Consider the following 16208-nt stretch of genomic DNA (forward strand, 5'->3'; position numbering starts at 1 on the left):
GTTATATTCCTGCTCTCTGATGTGCCAGATGAAGTGGTGGGCAGGGAGGAGCTTTTGGCTTTACAAACCTGTATTATCTATACAGACAAGGAACTCAAGATATCAATACAAACCATCAAGTCATCCGCATTTTGTCCTTTTCATGTATTCCAATGCATCATTATAAAACTTTTCCTAATCTTGTGATGAAAATTTTCAAGACACCTGCTTCATGCACTGTACCAGACAACAGACCTACAGATAACACTAGACAGGGCCATGATAAGACAAAGAGGGAAATTGGACTTTATTCTGATCAAGAATTACTCAAAACATTTCATAGAGAAACTGAACACTTTCCTCTTTCTGAATATAAGGCCTCAAAAAATCATTACTCCGAATTTCACGTAAGCATTTATCACAGTATGATAAAATTTACACTACTATTAAAAAATCAATAACTTTACAAAACAAAATCATAACGTATAAAGTTCCTTTGCATATTTTCATTCCACCTGTACATATACATATTCAGGCTAAAATAACTGATAAAAATAAACAACTAAAGTTTTAATACATAGGTAAATTGCAATCTCATTCATTAAGCTTCACGATATACTCTTCATACAATCCAATACTCTCACCAAAACTTATCATAAAAATCAAGTTCCAACACACCGCTACTTTCAAAATTGATCCCGAAGTTACTTATCTTTTGACTTGCAGCAATATTAGCAAAAAAATAAACTAATGTGTAGACTATTGTCGCTGCTGTTGTGCTTCTCTTCTTGCTGCATCCTGGAGAAGTTGTGTGTCTACTTCATCTACTGGCAACTGAACATATCGGACCACTGACCCACGGATAAAGCAGTTCTTTACGGACAACTGAAAATTGAGGTTAAAGAAAGTTCCAGACTGTTACTTTATCACTCATATCAGAACTTCAAAACAATATAAATTACAAGTAGCAAAGATAAGTTCACAAAAGTGAAAGTAAATATTGGAAATACACTATCACAGTAAAATAATCTAAAAAAAAGCTGAAAGTCCATAAAATTCTTTATGCATGAAAAATTATTTACATTTATTTATCTATATCTATTCATTTATTCATTATACTTAATCGGCGTCTCCCACGTTAGCGGTGTAGCGCAAGGAAACAGACGAAAGAATGGCCCAACCCATCCACATACACATGTACATACATAAATGCCCACACACACACACACATATACATATATACATACATACATATTCCTACGAGTCCACAGAGAAAATGAAACACGATAAGTTCCCAAGTGCACTTTCGTGTAATAATTACATCATCAGGGGAGATACGAGAAAGAAATATGTCAGTTGATATACAAAGAAGAGGCGTAGCTAGGATGCCATTTGGTAAACAAGTAATTGTCCAAGACAGACAATGAGTGCATCATAAACTTATTAAGTGGACAAGAAGGGGAACTGTTTACAAATTTTATCAACAATAAACCAATCCAATTTGTATAGACCTTCACAAATATTAAGGTTATACTTCTTTGCATTTCTAATAATAGAAGATTCAATGATATTTCTCATAGTGCTGGAGTTAGAGTTAATAAATGAGATGGCATTACTCCAATCAATACAATGCTAATAGTTTTTAACATGATTAAACAAGGCATTTGATTCTTGTCCTGTTCTTATACTATATCTATGTTGCTTAAGTCTAACAGAAAGATCCTTACCAGTCTGCCCAACATAAAACATCACAATTTCTACATGGCACTTTATAGATGCATCCAGGAGAATTTTCTGGCGAGTCCCTGATTAAGATATTCTTTATAGTGTTATTGTTGCAGAAGGCAACATTTACATTAAAGGATCTAAGCAACATGGGAAGTAAAGTAAAATCATTGTTAAAAGGGAGAACTAAAAGATTCTTGGTGTCAATGAGAGGTTTGGGTTCAACTCAATAAAATGATATCTTTGCTAACTTAAGGAATTTATCAAAGAAAGATCTAGGGTACTTTACCTTACATCCAATGGAAAATATCTTCTCAAACTCATCATCAATAAACTCTGGACTGAAAATACATAATGCCCTAAGAAGCATAGACTGAAATTATGATAACTTAACTCTGTCATGTTGAGATGAGTAATAATGGATATATGAGCATACATTGGTAGGTTTTCCGTACATGCTAAACTTAAACTTGTTTCCTTGCCTACGGATCATGCAATCTAAAAATGATAGCATACCATTATTTTCATTTTCTACAGTAAATTTGATTGAAGGTACCAAAGTGTTACGTAAGGGGCCAACAAATGAAAATTTACAAATATTTCTCCCCTTACTTAACAATTTAGTATCTCCCATACACAGACATATACATATACACACATGTATATTTCTCCCCTTACTTAACAATTTAGTACCTTCCATACACAGACATATACATATACACACATGTACACATCAAGACTTGCTGCCATCATTCATTCCCATTGTCACCCTCCCTTACATGAAATGGCACCCACCCTCCTAAAGCACGCACACGAGGTAGCGCTAGGAAAAGACAACAAAGGCCACATTCATTCGCACTCAGTCTATAGTTGTCATGTGTAATGCACCAAAACCACAGCTTCCTTTCCACATCCAGGCCCAACAAAACTTTCCACGGTTTACCCCAGATGCTTCAAATGCCCTAATACAATCCATTGGCAACACGTCAACCCCAGTATAAAACTTCGCTCCAATTCAATCTATTCCTTGAACGCCTTTCACCCTCACAGCACGTCAACCCCAGTATACCACATCACTCCAATTAACTCTATTCCTGGCAATCCTTTCACCCTCACAGCACGTCAACCCTAATATACCACAACGCTCCAATTCACTCTGTTCCTTGCACGCCTTTAACCCTCCTCTATGTTCAGGCCCCGATTGCTCAAAATCCTATTCACTCCATCCTTCCACCTCCAATTTGGTCTCCCACTTCCCGACCAAACCATTTCAATACATCCTCTTCTGCTCTCACTACCACACTATTTTTATTACCACACATCTCTCTTACCCTTTCAGTACTTACTTGATCAAACCACCTCACACCACATTTTGTCCTCAAACATTTCATTACCAACACATCCACACTCCTCTGCACAACCCTATCTATAGCCCATGCCTCACAGCCATATAACATGTTGGAACCACTATTCCTTCAAACATACACATTTTTGATCTAGATAACGTTCTCACCTTCCACACATTCTTCAATACCTCCAGAACCTTTGCCCCCTCCCCTGCCGTGACTCACTTCTGCTTCCATGGTTCCATACGCTGCTAAATCCACTCCCAGATAGCTAAAACACCTCATTTCCTCCAGTTTTTCTCCACTCAATCTTACCTCCCAATTAACTTGTCCCTCATTCCCACTGAACCTAATAACCTTCCTCTTATTCACATTTACTCTCAGCTTTCTTCTTTCACAACTTTACCAAACTCAGTCACCAACTTCTGCAGTTTCTCACCTAAAATAGCCACCAGCACTGTATCATCAGCGAACAACAACTGACTCACTTTCCAAGCTCTCTCATCCACAACAGACTGCATATTGCCCCTCTTTCCAAAACTCTTGCATTCACCTACCCAACAACCCCATCCATAAACAAATTCAACAACCATGGAGACATCACGCACCCCTGCCACAAACCAACATTCACTAAGAACCAATCACTTTCCTCTCTTCCTACACGTACACATGCCTTACATCCTCCATAAAAACTTTTCACTGCTTCTAACAACTTGCATCCCACACCATATATTCTTAATACCTTCCACAGAGCATCTATATCAACTCTATCATATGCCTTCTCAAGATCCATAAATGCTACATACAAATATATTTGCTTTTCTAAGTATTTCTCACATACATTTTTCAAAGCAAACACGTGATCCACACATCCTCTACCACTTCTGAAACCACACTGCTCATCCCCAATCTGATGCTCTGTACATACCTTCACCCTCTCAATCAATAACCTCCCATAAAATTTCCCAGGAATACTCAACAAACTTATACCTCTGTAATTTGAGCACTCACTCTTATCCCCTTTGCCTCCCATATATTTTTATTTTTATTTTATCTTATTTTGCTTTGTTGCTGTCTCCCGTGTTAGCGAGGTAGCGCAAGGAAAGACAAAAGAATGGTCCAACCAACCCACATACACATGTATATACATACACACCCACACACGCAATATATACATACCTATACATCTCAACGTATATACATACGTCCACACACGCAAATATACATACCTACACAGCTTTCCATGGTTTACCCCAGACGCTTCACATGCCCTGCTTCAATCCACTGACAGCACGTCAACCCCGGTATACCACATCACTCCAATTCACTCTATTCCTTGCCCTCCTTTCACCCTCCTGCATGTTCAGGCCCCGATCACACAAAATCTTTTTCACTCCATCTTTCCACCTCCAATTTGGTCTCCCTCTTCTCCTTGTTCCCTCCACCTCCGACACATATATCCTCTTGGTCAATCTTTCCTCACTCATCCTCTCCATGTGCCCAAACCACTTCAAAACACCCTCTTCTGCTCTCTCAACCACGCTCTTTTTATTTCCACACATCTCTCTTACCCTTACGTTACTCACTCGATCAAACCACCTCACACCACACATTGTCCTCAAACATCTCATTTCCAGCACATCCATCCTCCTGCGCACAACTCTATCCATAGCCCACGCCTCGCAACCATACAACATTGTTGGAACCACTATTCCTTCAAACATACCCATTTTTGCTTTCCGAGATAATGTTCTCGACTTCCACACATTCTTCAAGGCCCCCAGGATTTTCGCCCCCTCCCCCACCCTATGATCCACTTCCACTTCCATGGTTCCATCCGCTGCCAGATCCACTCCCAGATATCTAAAACACTTCACTTCCTCCAGTTTTTCTCCATTCAAACTCACCTCCCAATTGACTTGACCCTCAACCCTACTGTACCTAATAACCTTGCTCAGCTGAATGAGTGTGTTAGTGGTTTTGATGCACGAGACCGGGTTATAGTGATGGGTGATTTGAATGCAAAGGTGAGTAATGTGGCAGTTGAGGGAATAATTGGTATACATGGGGTGTTCAGTGTTGTAAATGGAAATGGTGAAGAGCTTGTAGATTTATGTGCTGAAAAAGGACTGATGATTGGGAATACCAGGTTTAAAAAGCGAGATATACATAAGTATACTTATGTAAGTAGGAGAGATGGCCAGAGAGCGTTATTGGATTACGTGTTAATTGACAGGCGTGCGAAAGAGAGACTTTTGGATGTTAATGTGCTGAGAGGTGCAACTGGAGGGATGTCTGATCATTATCTTGTGGAGGCTAAGGTGAAGATTTGTATGGGTTTTCAGAAAAGAAGAGTGAATGTTGGGGTGAAGAGGGTGGTGAGAGTAAGTGAGCTTGAGAAGGAGACCTGTGTGAGGAAGTACCAGGAGAGACTGAGTACAGAATGGAAAAAGGTGAGAACAATGGAAGTAAGGGGAGTGGGGGAGGAATGGGATGTATTTAGGGAATCAGTGATGGATTGCGCAAAAGATGCTTGTGGCATGAGAAGAGTGGGAGGTGGGTTGATTAGAAAGGGTAGTGAGTGGTGGGATGAAGAAGTAAGAGTATTAGTGAAAGAGAAGAGAGAGGCATTTGGACGATTTTTGCAGGGAAAAATTGCAATTGAGTGGGAGATGTATAAAAGAAAGAGACAGGAGGTCAAGAGAAAGGTGCAAGAGGAGAAAAAAAGGGCAAATGAGAGTTGGGGTGAGAGAGTATCATTAAATTTTAGGGAGAATAAAAAGATGTTCTGGAAGGAGGTAAATAAAGTGCGTAAGACAAGGGAGCAAATGGGAACTTCGGTGAAGGGCGCAAGTGGGGAGGTGATAACAAGTAGTGGTGATGTGAGAAGGAGATGGAGTGAGTATTTTGAAGGTTTATTGAATGTGTTTGATGATAGAGTGGCAGATATAGGGTGTTTTGGTCGAGGTGGTGTGCAAAGTGAGAGGGTTAGGGAAAATGATTTGGTAAACAGAGAAGAGGTAGTGAAAGCTTTGCGGAAGATGAAAGCCGGCAAGGCAGCGGGTTTGGATGGTATTGCAGTGGAATTTATTAAAAAAGGGGGTGACTGTATTGTTGACTGGTTGGTAAGGTTATTTAATGTATGTATGACTCATGGTGAGGTGCCTGAGGATTGGCGGAATGTGTGCATAGTGCCATTGTACAAAGGCAAAGGGGATAAGAGTGAGTGCTCAAATTACAGAGGTATAAGTTTGTTGAGTATTCCTGGTAAATTATATGGGAGGGTATTGATTGAGAGGGTGAAGGCATGTACAGAGCATCAGATTGGGGAAGAGCAGTGTGGTTTCAGAAGTGGTAGAGGATGTGTGGATCAGGTGTTTGCTTTGAAGAATGTATGTGAGAAATACTTAGAAAAGCAAATGGATTTGTATGTAGCATTTATGGATCTGGAGAAGGCATATGATAGAGTTGATAGAGATGCTCTGTGGAAGGTATTAAGAATATATGGTGTGGGAGGAAAGTTGTTAGAAGCAGTGAAAAGTTTTTATCGAGGATGTAAGGCATGTGTACGTGTAAGAAGAGAGGAAAGTGATTGGTTCTCAGTGAATGTAGGTTTGCAGCAGGGGTGTGTGATGTCTCCATGGTTGTTTAATTTGTTTATGGATGGGGTTGTTAGGGAGGTAAATGCGAGAGTTTTGGAATGAGGGGCAAGTATGAAGTCTGTTGGGGATGAGAGAGCTTGGGAAGTGAGTCAGTTGTTGTTCGCTGATGATACAGCGCTGGTGGCTGATTCATGTGAGAAACTGCAGAAGCTGGTGACTGAGTTTGGAAAAGTGTGTGGAAGAAGAAAGTTAAGAGTAAATATATACACATATATATATATATATATATATATATATATATATATATATATATATATATATATATATGGAGCGGGGGGCTGGAAATCCTCCCCTCTCGTCTTTTTTTAATTTTCCAAAAGAAGGAACAGAGAACGAGACCAGGTGAGGATATTCCCCCAAAGGCCCAATTCTCTGTTCTTAACGCTACCTTGCTAATGCGGGAAATGGCAAATAGTTTGAAAAAAAAAAAAAAATTCTGGGGGCCTTGAAGAATGTGTGGAAGTCGAGAACATTATCTCGGAAAGCAAAAATGGGTATGTTTGAAGGAATAGTGGTTCCAACAATGTTGTATGGTTGCGAGGCGTGGGCTATGGATAGAGTTGTGCGCAGGAGGATGGATGTGCTGGAAATGAGATGTTTGAGGACAATGTGTGGTGTGAGGTGGTTTGATCGAGTGAGTAACGTAAGGATAAGAGAGATGTGTGGAAATAAAAAGAGCATGGTTGAGAGAGCAGAAGAGGGTGTTTTGAAGTGGTTTGGGCACATGGAGAGAATGAGTGAGGAAAGATTGACCAAGAGGATATATGTGTCGGAGGTGGAGGGAACGAGGAGAAGAGGGAGACCAAATTGGAGGTGGAAAGATGGAGTGAAAAAGATTTTGTGTGATCGGGGCCTGAACATGCAGGAGGGTGAAAGGAGGGCAAGGAATAGAGTGAATTGGAGCGATGTGGTATACCGGGGTTGACGTGCTGTCAGTGGATTGAATCAAGGCATGTGAAGCGTCTGGGGTAAACCATGGAAAGCTGTGTAGGTATGTATATTTGCGTGTGTGGACGTATGTATATACATGTGTATGGGGGGGGGTTGGGCCATTTCTTTCGTCTGTTTCCTTGCGCTACCTCGCAAACGCGGGAGACAGCGACAAAGTATAATAAAAATTTTTTTTTTTTTTTTTTTTTTTTTTTTTTATACTTTGTCGCTGTCTCCCGCGTTTGCGAGGTAGCGCAAGGAAACAGACGAAAGAAATGGCCCAACCCCCCCCCCCCCATACACATGTACATACACACGTCCACACACGCAAATATACATACCCACACAGCTCTCCATGGTTCACCCCAGACGCCTCACATGCCCTGATTCAATCCACTGACAGCACGTCAACCCCTGTATACCACATGACTCCAATTCACTCTATTCCTTGCCCTCCTTTCACCCTCCTGCATGTTCAGGCCCCGATCACACAAAATCTTTTTCACTCCATCTTTCCACCTCCAATTTGGTCTCCCTCTTCTCCTCGTTCTCTCCACCTCCGACACATATATCCTCTTGGTCATTCTTTCCTCACTCATTCTATCCATATGACCAAACCATTTCAAAACACCCTCTTCTGCTCTCTCAACCACACTCTTTTTATTACCACACATCTCTCTTACCCTATTATTACATATTTGATCAAACCACCTCACACCACCTATTGTCCTTAAACATCTCATTTCCAGCACATCCACCCTCCTCCGCACAACTCTATCTATAGCCCACGCCTCGCAACCATATAACATTGTTGGAACCATTATTCCTTCAAACATACCCATTTTTGCTTTCCGAGATAATGCTCTCCCCTTCCACACATTCTTCAACGCTCCCAGAACTTTCGCTCCCTCCCCGACCCTATGATTCACTTCCGCTTCCATGGTTCCATCCGCTGCCAAATCCACTCCCAGATATCTAAAACACTTCACTTCCTTCAGTTTTTCTCCATTCAAACTTACCTCCCAATTGACTTGTCTCTCAACCCTACTGTACCTAATAACCCTGCTCTTATTCACATTTACTCTCAGCTTTCTTCTTTCACACGCTTTACCAAACTCAGTCACCAGCTTCTGTAGTTTCTCACACGAATCAGCAACCAGCGGTGTATCATCAGCGAACAACAACTGACTCACTTCCCAAGCTCTCTCATCCACAACAGACTGCATATTTGCCTCTCTTTCCAAAACTCTTGCATTCACCTCCCTAAAAACCCCATCCATAAACAAATTAAACAACCATGGAGACATCACACACCACTGCCACAAACCTACATTTACTGAGAACCAATCACTTTCCTCTCTTCCTACATGTACACATGCCTTACATCCTCGATAAAACCTTTTCACTGCTTCTAACAACTTACCTCCCACACCATATATTCTTAATACCTTCCACAAAGCATCTCTATCAACTCTATCATATGCCTTCTCCAGATCCATAAATGCTACATACAAATCCATTTGTTTTTCTAAGTATTTCTCACATACATTCTTCAAAGCAAACGCCTGATCCACACATCCTCTACCACTTCTGAAACCACACTGCTCTTCCCCAGTCTGATGCTCTGTACATGTCTTCACCTTCTCAATACTACCCTCCCATATGATTTACAAGGAATACTCAACTAACTTATACCTCTGTAATTTGCGCACTCACTTTTAACCCCTTTGCCTTTGTACAATGGCACTATGCAAGCATTCCGCCAATCCTCAGGCACCTCACCATGAGTCATACATACATTAAATAAACTTTCCAACCAGTCAACAATACAGTCACCCCCTTTTTTAATAAATTCCACCACAATACCATCCAAACCCGCTGCCTTGCCGGCTTTCATCTTCCACAAAGCTTTTACTACCTCTTCTCTGTTTACCAAATCATTCTCCCTAACCCCTCGAACTTTGCACACCACCTCGACCAAAACACCCTATATCTGCTACTCTATCATCAAACACATTCAACAAACCTTCAAAATACTCACTCCATCTCCTTCTCACATCACCACTACTTGTTATCACCTTCCCATTAGCCCCCTTCACTGAAGTTCCCATGGAGAAAAACTGGAGGAAATGAAGTGTTTTACATATCTGGGAGTGGATTTAGCAGCAGATGGAACCATGGAAGCGGAAGTGAGTTTACAGGGTTGAGGAGGGGGCGAAGATTCTGGTTGAAGAATGTGTGGAAGGTGAGAACGTTCTCTCAGAGAGCAAAAATGGATATGTTTAAAGGAACAGTGGTTCCAATAATGTCATATAGTTGTGAGGCATGGGCTATAGATAAGGTTGTGTGGAGGAGGGTGGATGTGTTGGAAATGAGATGTTTGAGGACAATATGTGGTGTGAAGTGGTTTGATTAAGTAATGAAAGGGTAACAAAGATGTGTGGTAATAAAAAGAGTGTGGTTGAGAGAGCAGAGGAGGGTGTATTGAAATGGTTTGGTCACATGGACAGAATGAGTGAGGAAAGATTGACAAAGAGGATATATGTATCAGAGGTTGAGGAAACGAGAAGTGGGAGACCAAACTGGATGTGGGAGGATAGAGTGAAAAAGATTTTGAGCAATCAGGGCCTGAACATAGAGGGTGAAAGGTATGCAAGGAATAGAGTGAATTAGAATGATGTGGTATACAGGGTATACATGCTGTCAATGGATTGAACCAGGGCATGTGAAGTGTCTGGGGTAACCATGGAAAGTTTTGTGGGGCCTGGAGTAGGAAAGGGAGCCATGGTTTTGGTGCATTACACATGACAGCTAGAGACTGACTGTGAACGAATGTGGCCTTTGCTGTCCTTTCCTAGCTCTACCTTACACGCACGTGTGGGGAGGGGAGTGCCATTTTATGTGTGGCAGGGTGATGGCGGGAATGGATGAAGGCACCATGTATGACTAGGTACACGTGTATATATGTATGTCTGTGTATGTATATGTATGTATACGTTGCAATGTATAGGTATGTATATGTGTGTGTGGGCGTTTATGTTCATACATGTGTATATGGGTGGATTGGGCCATTCTTTCATCTGTTTCCTTGCACTACCTCGCTAACATGGGAGACAGCGACAGAGTATAATAAATATATAAATATATATATATATATATTTATCATACTTTGTCACAAGGAAACAGACGAAAGAATGACCCAACCTCCTACATACACATGCATATACATAAACGCCCACACATGCACATATACATACCTATACATTTCAACGTTTTGGAAAGAGGGGCAAGTATGAAGTCTGTTGGGGATGAGAGAGCTTGGGAAGTGAGTCAGTTGTTGTTCGCTGATGATACAGCGCTGGTGGCTGATTCATGTGAGAAACTGCAGAAGCTGGTGACTGAGTTTGGTAAAGTGTGTGGAAGAAGAAAGTTAAGAGTAAATGTGAATAAGAGCAAGGTTATTAGGTACAGTAGGGTTGAGGGTCAAGTCAACTGGGAGGTGAGTTTGAATGGAGAAAAACTGGAAGAAGTGAAGTGTTTTAGATATCTGGGAGTGGATCTGGCAGCGGATGGAACCATGGAAGCGGAAGTGGATCATAAGGTGGGGGAGGGGGCGAAAATTCTGGGGGCCTTGAAGAATGTGTGGAAGTCGAGAACATTATCTCGGAAAGCAAAAATGGGTATGTTTGAAGGAATAGTGGTTCCAACAATGTTGTATGGTTGCGAGGCGTGGGCTATGGATAGAGTTGTGCGCAGGAGGATGGATGTGCTGGAAATGAGATGTCTGAGGACAATGTGTGGTGTGAGGTGGTTTGGTCGAGTGAGTAACGTAAGGGTAAGAGAGATATGTGGAAATAAAAAGAGCGTGGTTGAGAGAGCAGAAGAGGGTGTTTTGAAGTGGTTTGGGCACATGGAGAGGATGAGTGAGGAAAGATTGACCAAGAGGATATATGTGTCAGAGGTGGAGGGAGCAAGGAGAAGAGGGAGACCAAATTGGAGGTGGAAAGATGGAGTGAAAAAGATTTTGTGTGATCGGGGCCTGAACATGCAGGAGGGTGAAAGGAGGGCAAGGAATAGAGTGAATTGGAGCGATGTGGTATACCGGGGTTACGTGCTGTCAGTGGATTGAATCAAGGCATGTGAAGCGTCTGGGGTAAACCATGGAAAGCTGTGTAGGTATGTATATTTGCGCGTGTGGACGTATGTATATACATGTGTATGGGGGGGGTTGGGCCATTTCTTTCGTCTGTTTCCTTGCGCTACCTCGCAAACGCGGGAGACAGCGACAAAGTATAATAATAAAAAAAAAATAATGTATATGTATGTACACGTTGAATTTTTTTTTTTTTTTTATATACTTTGTCGCTGTCTCCCGCGTTTGCGAGGTAGCGCAAGGAAACAGACGAAAGAAATGGCCCAACCCCCCCATACACATGTATATACATACGTCCACACACACAAATATACATATATACACATGTACATATTCATACTTGTTGCCTTCATTCATTCCCGTCGCCTGTATATATATAAATACAGGTACACCACCGAATCCAGCAACTGATGGTTTGGCACCTCCTTTAGTTTGGATGAAATAACGTTAGGGAACTTGAAATTACTGCGGCCACCAGACTAGTTTACTGGGTGGCCACGGATGGCGTTGTATGTAGGGTATGCTTATTTACATTCTTTGCACTGCATTTGTTGGTGGTGATAATGCAACTCTGTGAGATTCTTAGCTTATTCTGCTTAAATTCAACCCTAGCTATGGCTTCTAAAACATATGAGAGTGTCAGTCATGGTGTCAAATGTAAACACCAGTCCATATCGATCCAAGATAAAGTAGAACTGTTGAAAAAAATGGACCATGGTGTTTCAGTGCACAAGCTGTGTGACCTCTACAACATTGATTCATCAACTGTTTATGATATAATGAAGCAAAGGGAGAAAATATTGAAATTCTATGCAGACACTGATTTCAAGAAGCAAATGACGATTAGAAAGACTATGAAAGATGGTAAGAGTACTGAACACGATCGAGTGATGATGGAATGGTTTCAACAGCGTCAGAGTGATGGAGTGGACTTGTCAGGTAGCATGATAATGGACCAAGCTAAATTGTTCCATAAAGAACTTAAACTACAACATGAGCGTTACTATAGAGAAGGATGGCTTCAAAGATTCAAGAAGCGTCATGGAATTTCCAAGAATAAAGTGTGTGGAGAAAAGCCGTCTGCAAACCACGAAGGAGCTGCAGAGTAAATGGACGAATTTGCGACTCGTAGCAGAAGAGCACCTCGGTCCTGAGAAGGTGTATAATGCAGAGAAAACTGCATTACTCTGGCGATACACACCTAGGAAAACACAAACAACAGAAGACGAAGAAGACCCCATAGGATTCAAACAATCTAAGGACAGACTTACCATCTTAGGGTGCTCAAACATTTAATATCTGTTTAACTTAAATTTCTAGCAGTCCATGGTATACTTTAGACACATGGGAGATGTATAATTAGTGGGTTAGAGGTGTGCTGATGAACTATTATTACGTGACAATGGTTGGTCCAGCAAAATGGTTAATCCGGCAAGGCTTTGGAACCAAGAGTGCCTGAAAATCAGTGGTGCACCTGTATACATCAATGCCCATACACATACATACACATATCAACATATACACACATACACAAACATATACATATGTACACATGTACAAATTCATACTTGCCTGCCTTCATCCATTCCTGGCACTACCCCACCCCACATGAAACAGCATCGCTACCCCTGCTTCAGCAACGCAGCGCCAGGAAAACAGACAAAAAAGGCCACATTTGTTCACACTCAGTCTCTAGCTGTCATTCTCTAGCTGTCATGTGTAATGCACCAAAACCGCAGCTCCATATCCGCATCCAGGCCCCACAGACCTTTCCATGGTTTACCCCAGACACTTCACATGTGGATGTGCCTTTCTTCATCTGTTTCCTGACGTGGGGAATGGCGATCAAGTACAATAATAATAATATATAAAATATTCATATACATGTGCGTGTGTGTGTGTGTGTGTGTGTGTGTGTGTGTGTGTATACACACTAGCCTGATCCAGGTACCCATTTCATCGTTCAATCCCTTGGGGTGGATGAACTGCTTGATTGACTTTGGACCAACAGCCACAACCAGGATACAAACCTGAGTTCAATCCTGGTCAGCCAATTAATGAATCACCGTCAGGAACACTAACTGCTATACCACGAAGGTCCACTTACACTAACAAAAATACACATAAGCTCCTGTAGTGACATGGGTACAAAACCATCTTTTTATCAACTACATTACTCTATGAACTCAAGGTTATAATATATCACTAGTATCATATCTTCTGCTGTAAGATTACAAAAGACAGTACTTACCATGTGGGGGTATTTCTCAGTATCAGTTACATTAATATCTGTAAGCTTGATGTTGAGGTATTGGTCTACTGAATGCAGCGTACCACATATACTGAAACAGAAGATATTACAGTTGCATAATACTGTTGCAATTGTTCATAAGAAAATAAAAAACATGTCCTGGAGTACAGAGAAAAGAATTCAATCTAAGTTTCCCCTACATGTCATAGAGGGTGACTAAAAGGGGTAGGAGTAGAGGGCTGGACACTCCCCTCCTCTTGTATTTCAGTCTTTAAAAGACTGAACAGGAAACAAGTAAGGAGTGCTCATCCTCCAAGAAGGCTCAGGCTGGGGTGTCTCAATGTGTGTGGAAATAACCAGGATGAGAAGAAAGGAGAAATAGGTAGTATGTTTGTATAAAGGAACTTGGATGTTCAGGCTCTTGGTGAAACAAAGCTTAAGGGTAAGGGGAAAATATGATTTTGAAATCTCTTTGGAGTTGGTGAGAGAGGTACAATCAAGGAAGGGGTAACAATAATGCTGAAGCAGGAGTTGTAAGAATGTGTGAAAGTGTAAGGAAGTAAATTCTAGACTGATGTGGGTAAAAATGAGAGAAGAAAGTAAGAGATGGGCGATTATATGTGCTTATTCAACTTATTGCAAGAAGAAAAATCATGAGAGGAAAGTGTTTGGGGAGCAACTGAGTGAGTGTCAGCAGTTTTGATATAGTGATGGTGATCTAAATGCAAAGTTGAGTAATGTGCAGTTAAGGGTGTGATTGGGGGAATGGGGTATTCAATAAGGTAAATGGAAATGGTGAACAACTTGTGGAGTTGTGTTCAAAAAGGGCCAGAGATTGGAAACATCTGATTTAAAAAGAGAAACATACACAAGTATATCATATGAGTAAGAAAGATGGTCAGCAAGCATTATTGGACTACAGACTATCTCATAAGTGTGGGAAAGATAGACTTCTAGATGAGAATGTGCGGAAAGGGGCAGCTGGTGAGATACCTGATCATTACCTTGTTAAAGCAAGGGTGAAGATTGAAGAGGTTCTCAGAAAAGAGGAAACAATATCGATGAGAAGAGAGTGGTGAAAGTAAGCGAGCTTGCAAAAGACTTGTGTGAAGGAATACCAAGAGCCAATGAGTGAGAGTAAATGAAGTAAGGGAAGTGGGTGATGAATGGGAAGTATTCAGAGAAGTAGTGATAACATATGCAGGAGATGCAGGTGGCATGCATATAGTAAAAGTGGGCTGATTAGAAAGGATAGTGAGTGGTGGGAAGACAAGGTGAAGAAGAGGTGATTAGATAGGATATTGAGTGTTGGGACAATGAAGTAAGCAGCCTGTGAAAGAGATGAGAGGCATATGGGTGGTATTCACAGGGTCAAAGTGCAAATGATTGGGAGATGTAAAAGAGTAAGCAACAAGAGGAAGGTGCAAGGGTTGAAAAAGAGGGAAAATTAGAATTGCAGTAAACTTCAGGGAAGAAAAAAATTGGAAATAGGTCAATAGTATAAAAAAAAGAGAAAAATGGAAACATTGGTGATGGAGGCAAATAAAGGAAGTGGTAGCAAGCAGTGATAATGTGAGGAGAGTGAGTACACTGGCGGATTGCTGAATGTGTTTAATGATAGGGTGGGACATGCAGGGTATTTAAAGGGTTGAGGTGGGATGCAAAAAAAAAAAAAGAATTTAGGAAAGTGGTTTGATGAAGATGGAAGGGGCGGTGAAAGCCTTGCATTAGATGAAATGTGGCAAGGCAGCAGTAGTGGATATGATTTGAGTTGAATATCGGAAGAATTTTGATACCTGCACTGTTGATTGATTAGTCAGGATTTTCAATGTATATGTATATAATGGAGAAGTGCCTGAGGACTAGTAGAATGCATGTATAATGCCACTGTGTAAAGGCAAGAGGAACAACAGTGTGTGTTCAAACTAGAGAGGTATAAGTTTGTTGAGTGTTCCTGGTTAGCTGTATGGGAGACTGGTGACTGAAAGGGTGAAGATATGTACAGAGCATCAGATTGGGGAGAAGCAATGAAGTTTCAGAAGCGGTAGAGGATATGTGGATCAGATGTTTGCTCTACAGAATGCATGAAAAACAGAAGGATTTGTATGTGGTATCTATGGACCTGGAGAAAGCATATGATAAATAGTTGATAGAGATGCCTC

General features: G+C 41.2%; 1 protein-coding gene across 1 annotated transcript in view; it reads right to left on the reverse strand.

Annotated features, from left to right (window-relative positions):
* Positions 1–272: 272 nt before the first annotated feature.
* The window catches only part of LOC139765297 (U6 snRNA-associated Sm-like protein LSm2), a 67596-nt gene continuing 51660 nt past the window's right edge, over positions 273–16208 (reverse strand). The window contains exons 4-5 of the mRNA XM_071692682.1: positions 14047–14137; positions 273–864 (exon numbers count right to left, since the gene is read on the reverse strand). Coding sequence (XP_071548783.1) covers positions 739–864; positions 14047–14137 — 217 coding nt within the window. The 3' untranslated portion in view covers positions 273–738. The remainder of the gene's footprint in view (positions 865–14046; positions 14138–16208) is intronic.

This window comes from Panulirus ornatus, chromosome 53, assembly GCF_036320965.1.
Source record: "Panulirus ornatus isolate Po-2019 chromosome 53, ASM3632096v1, whole genome shotgun sequence".
NCBI classification, from domain to species: domain Eukaryota; kingdom Metazoa; phylum Arthropoda; class Malacostraca; order Decapoda; family Palinuridae; genus Panulirus; species Panulirus ornatus.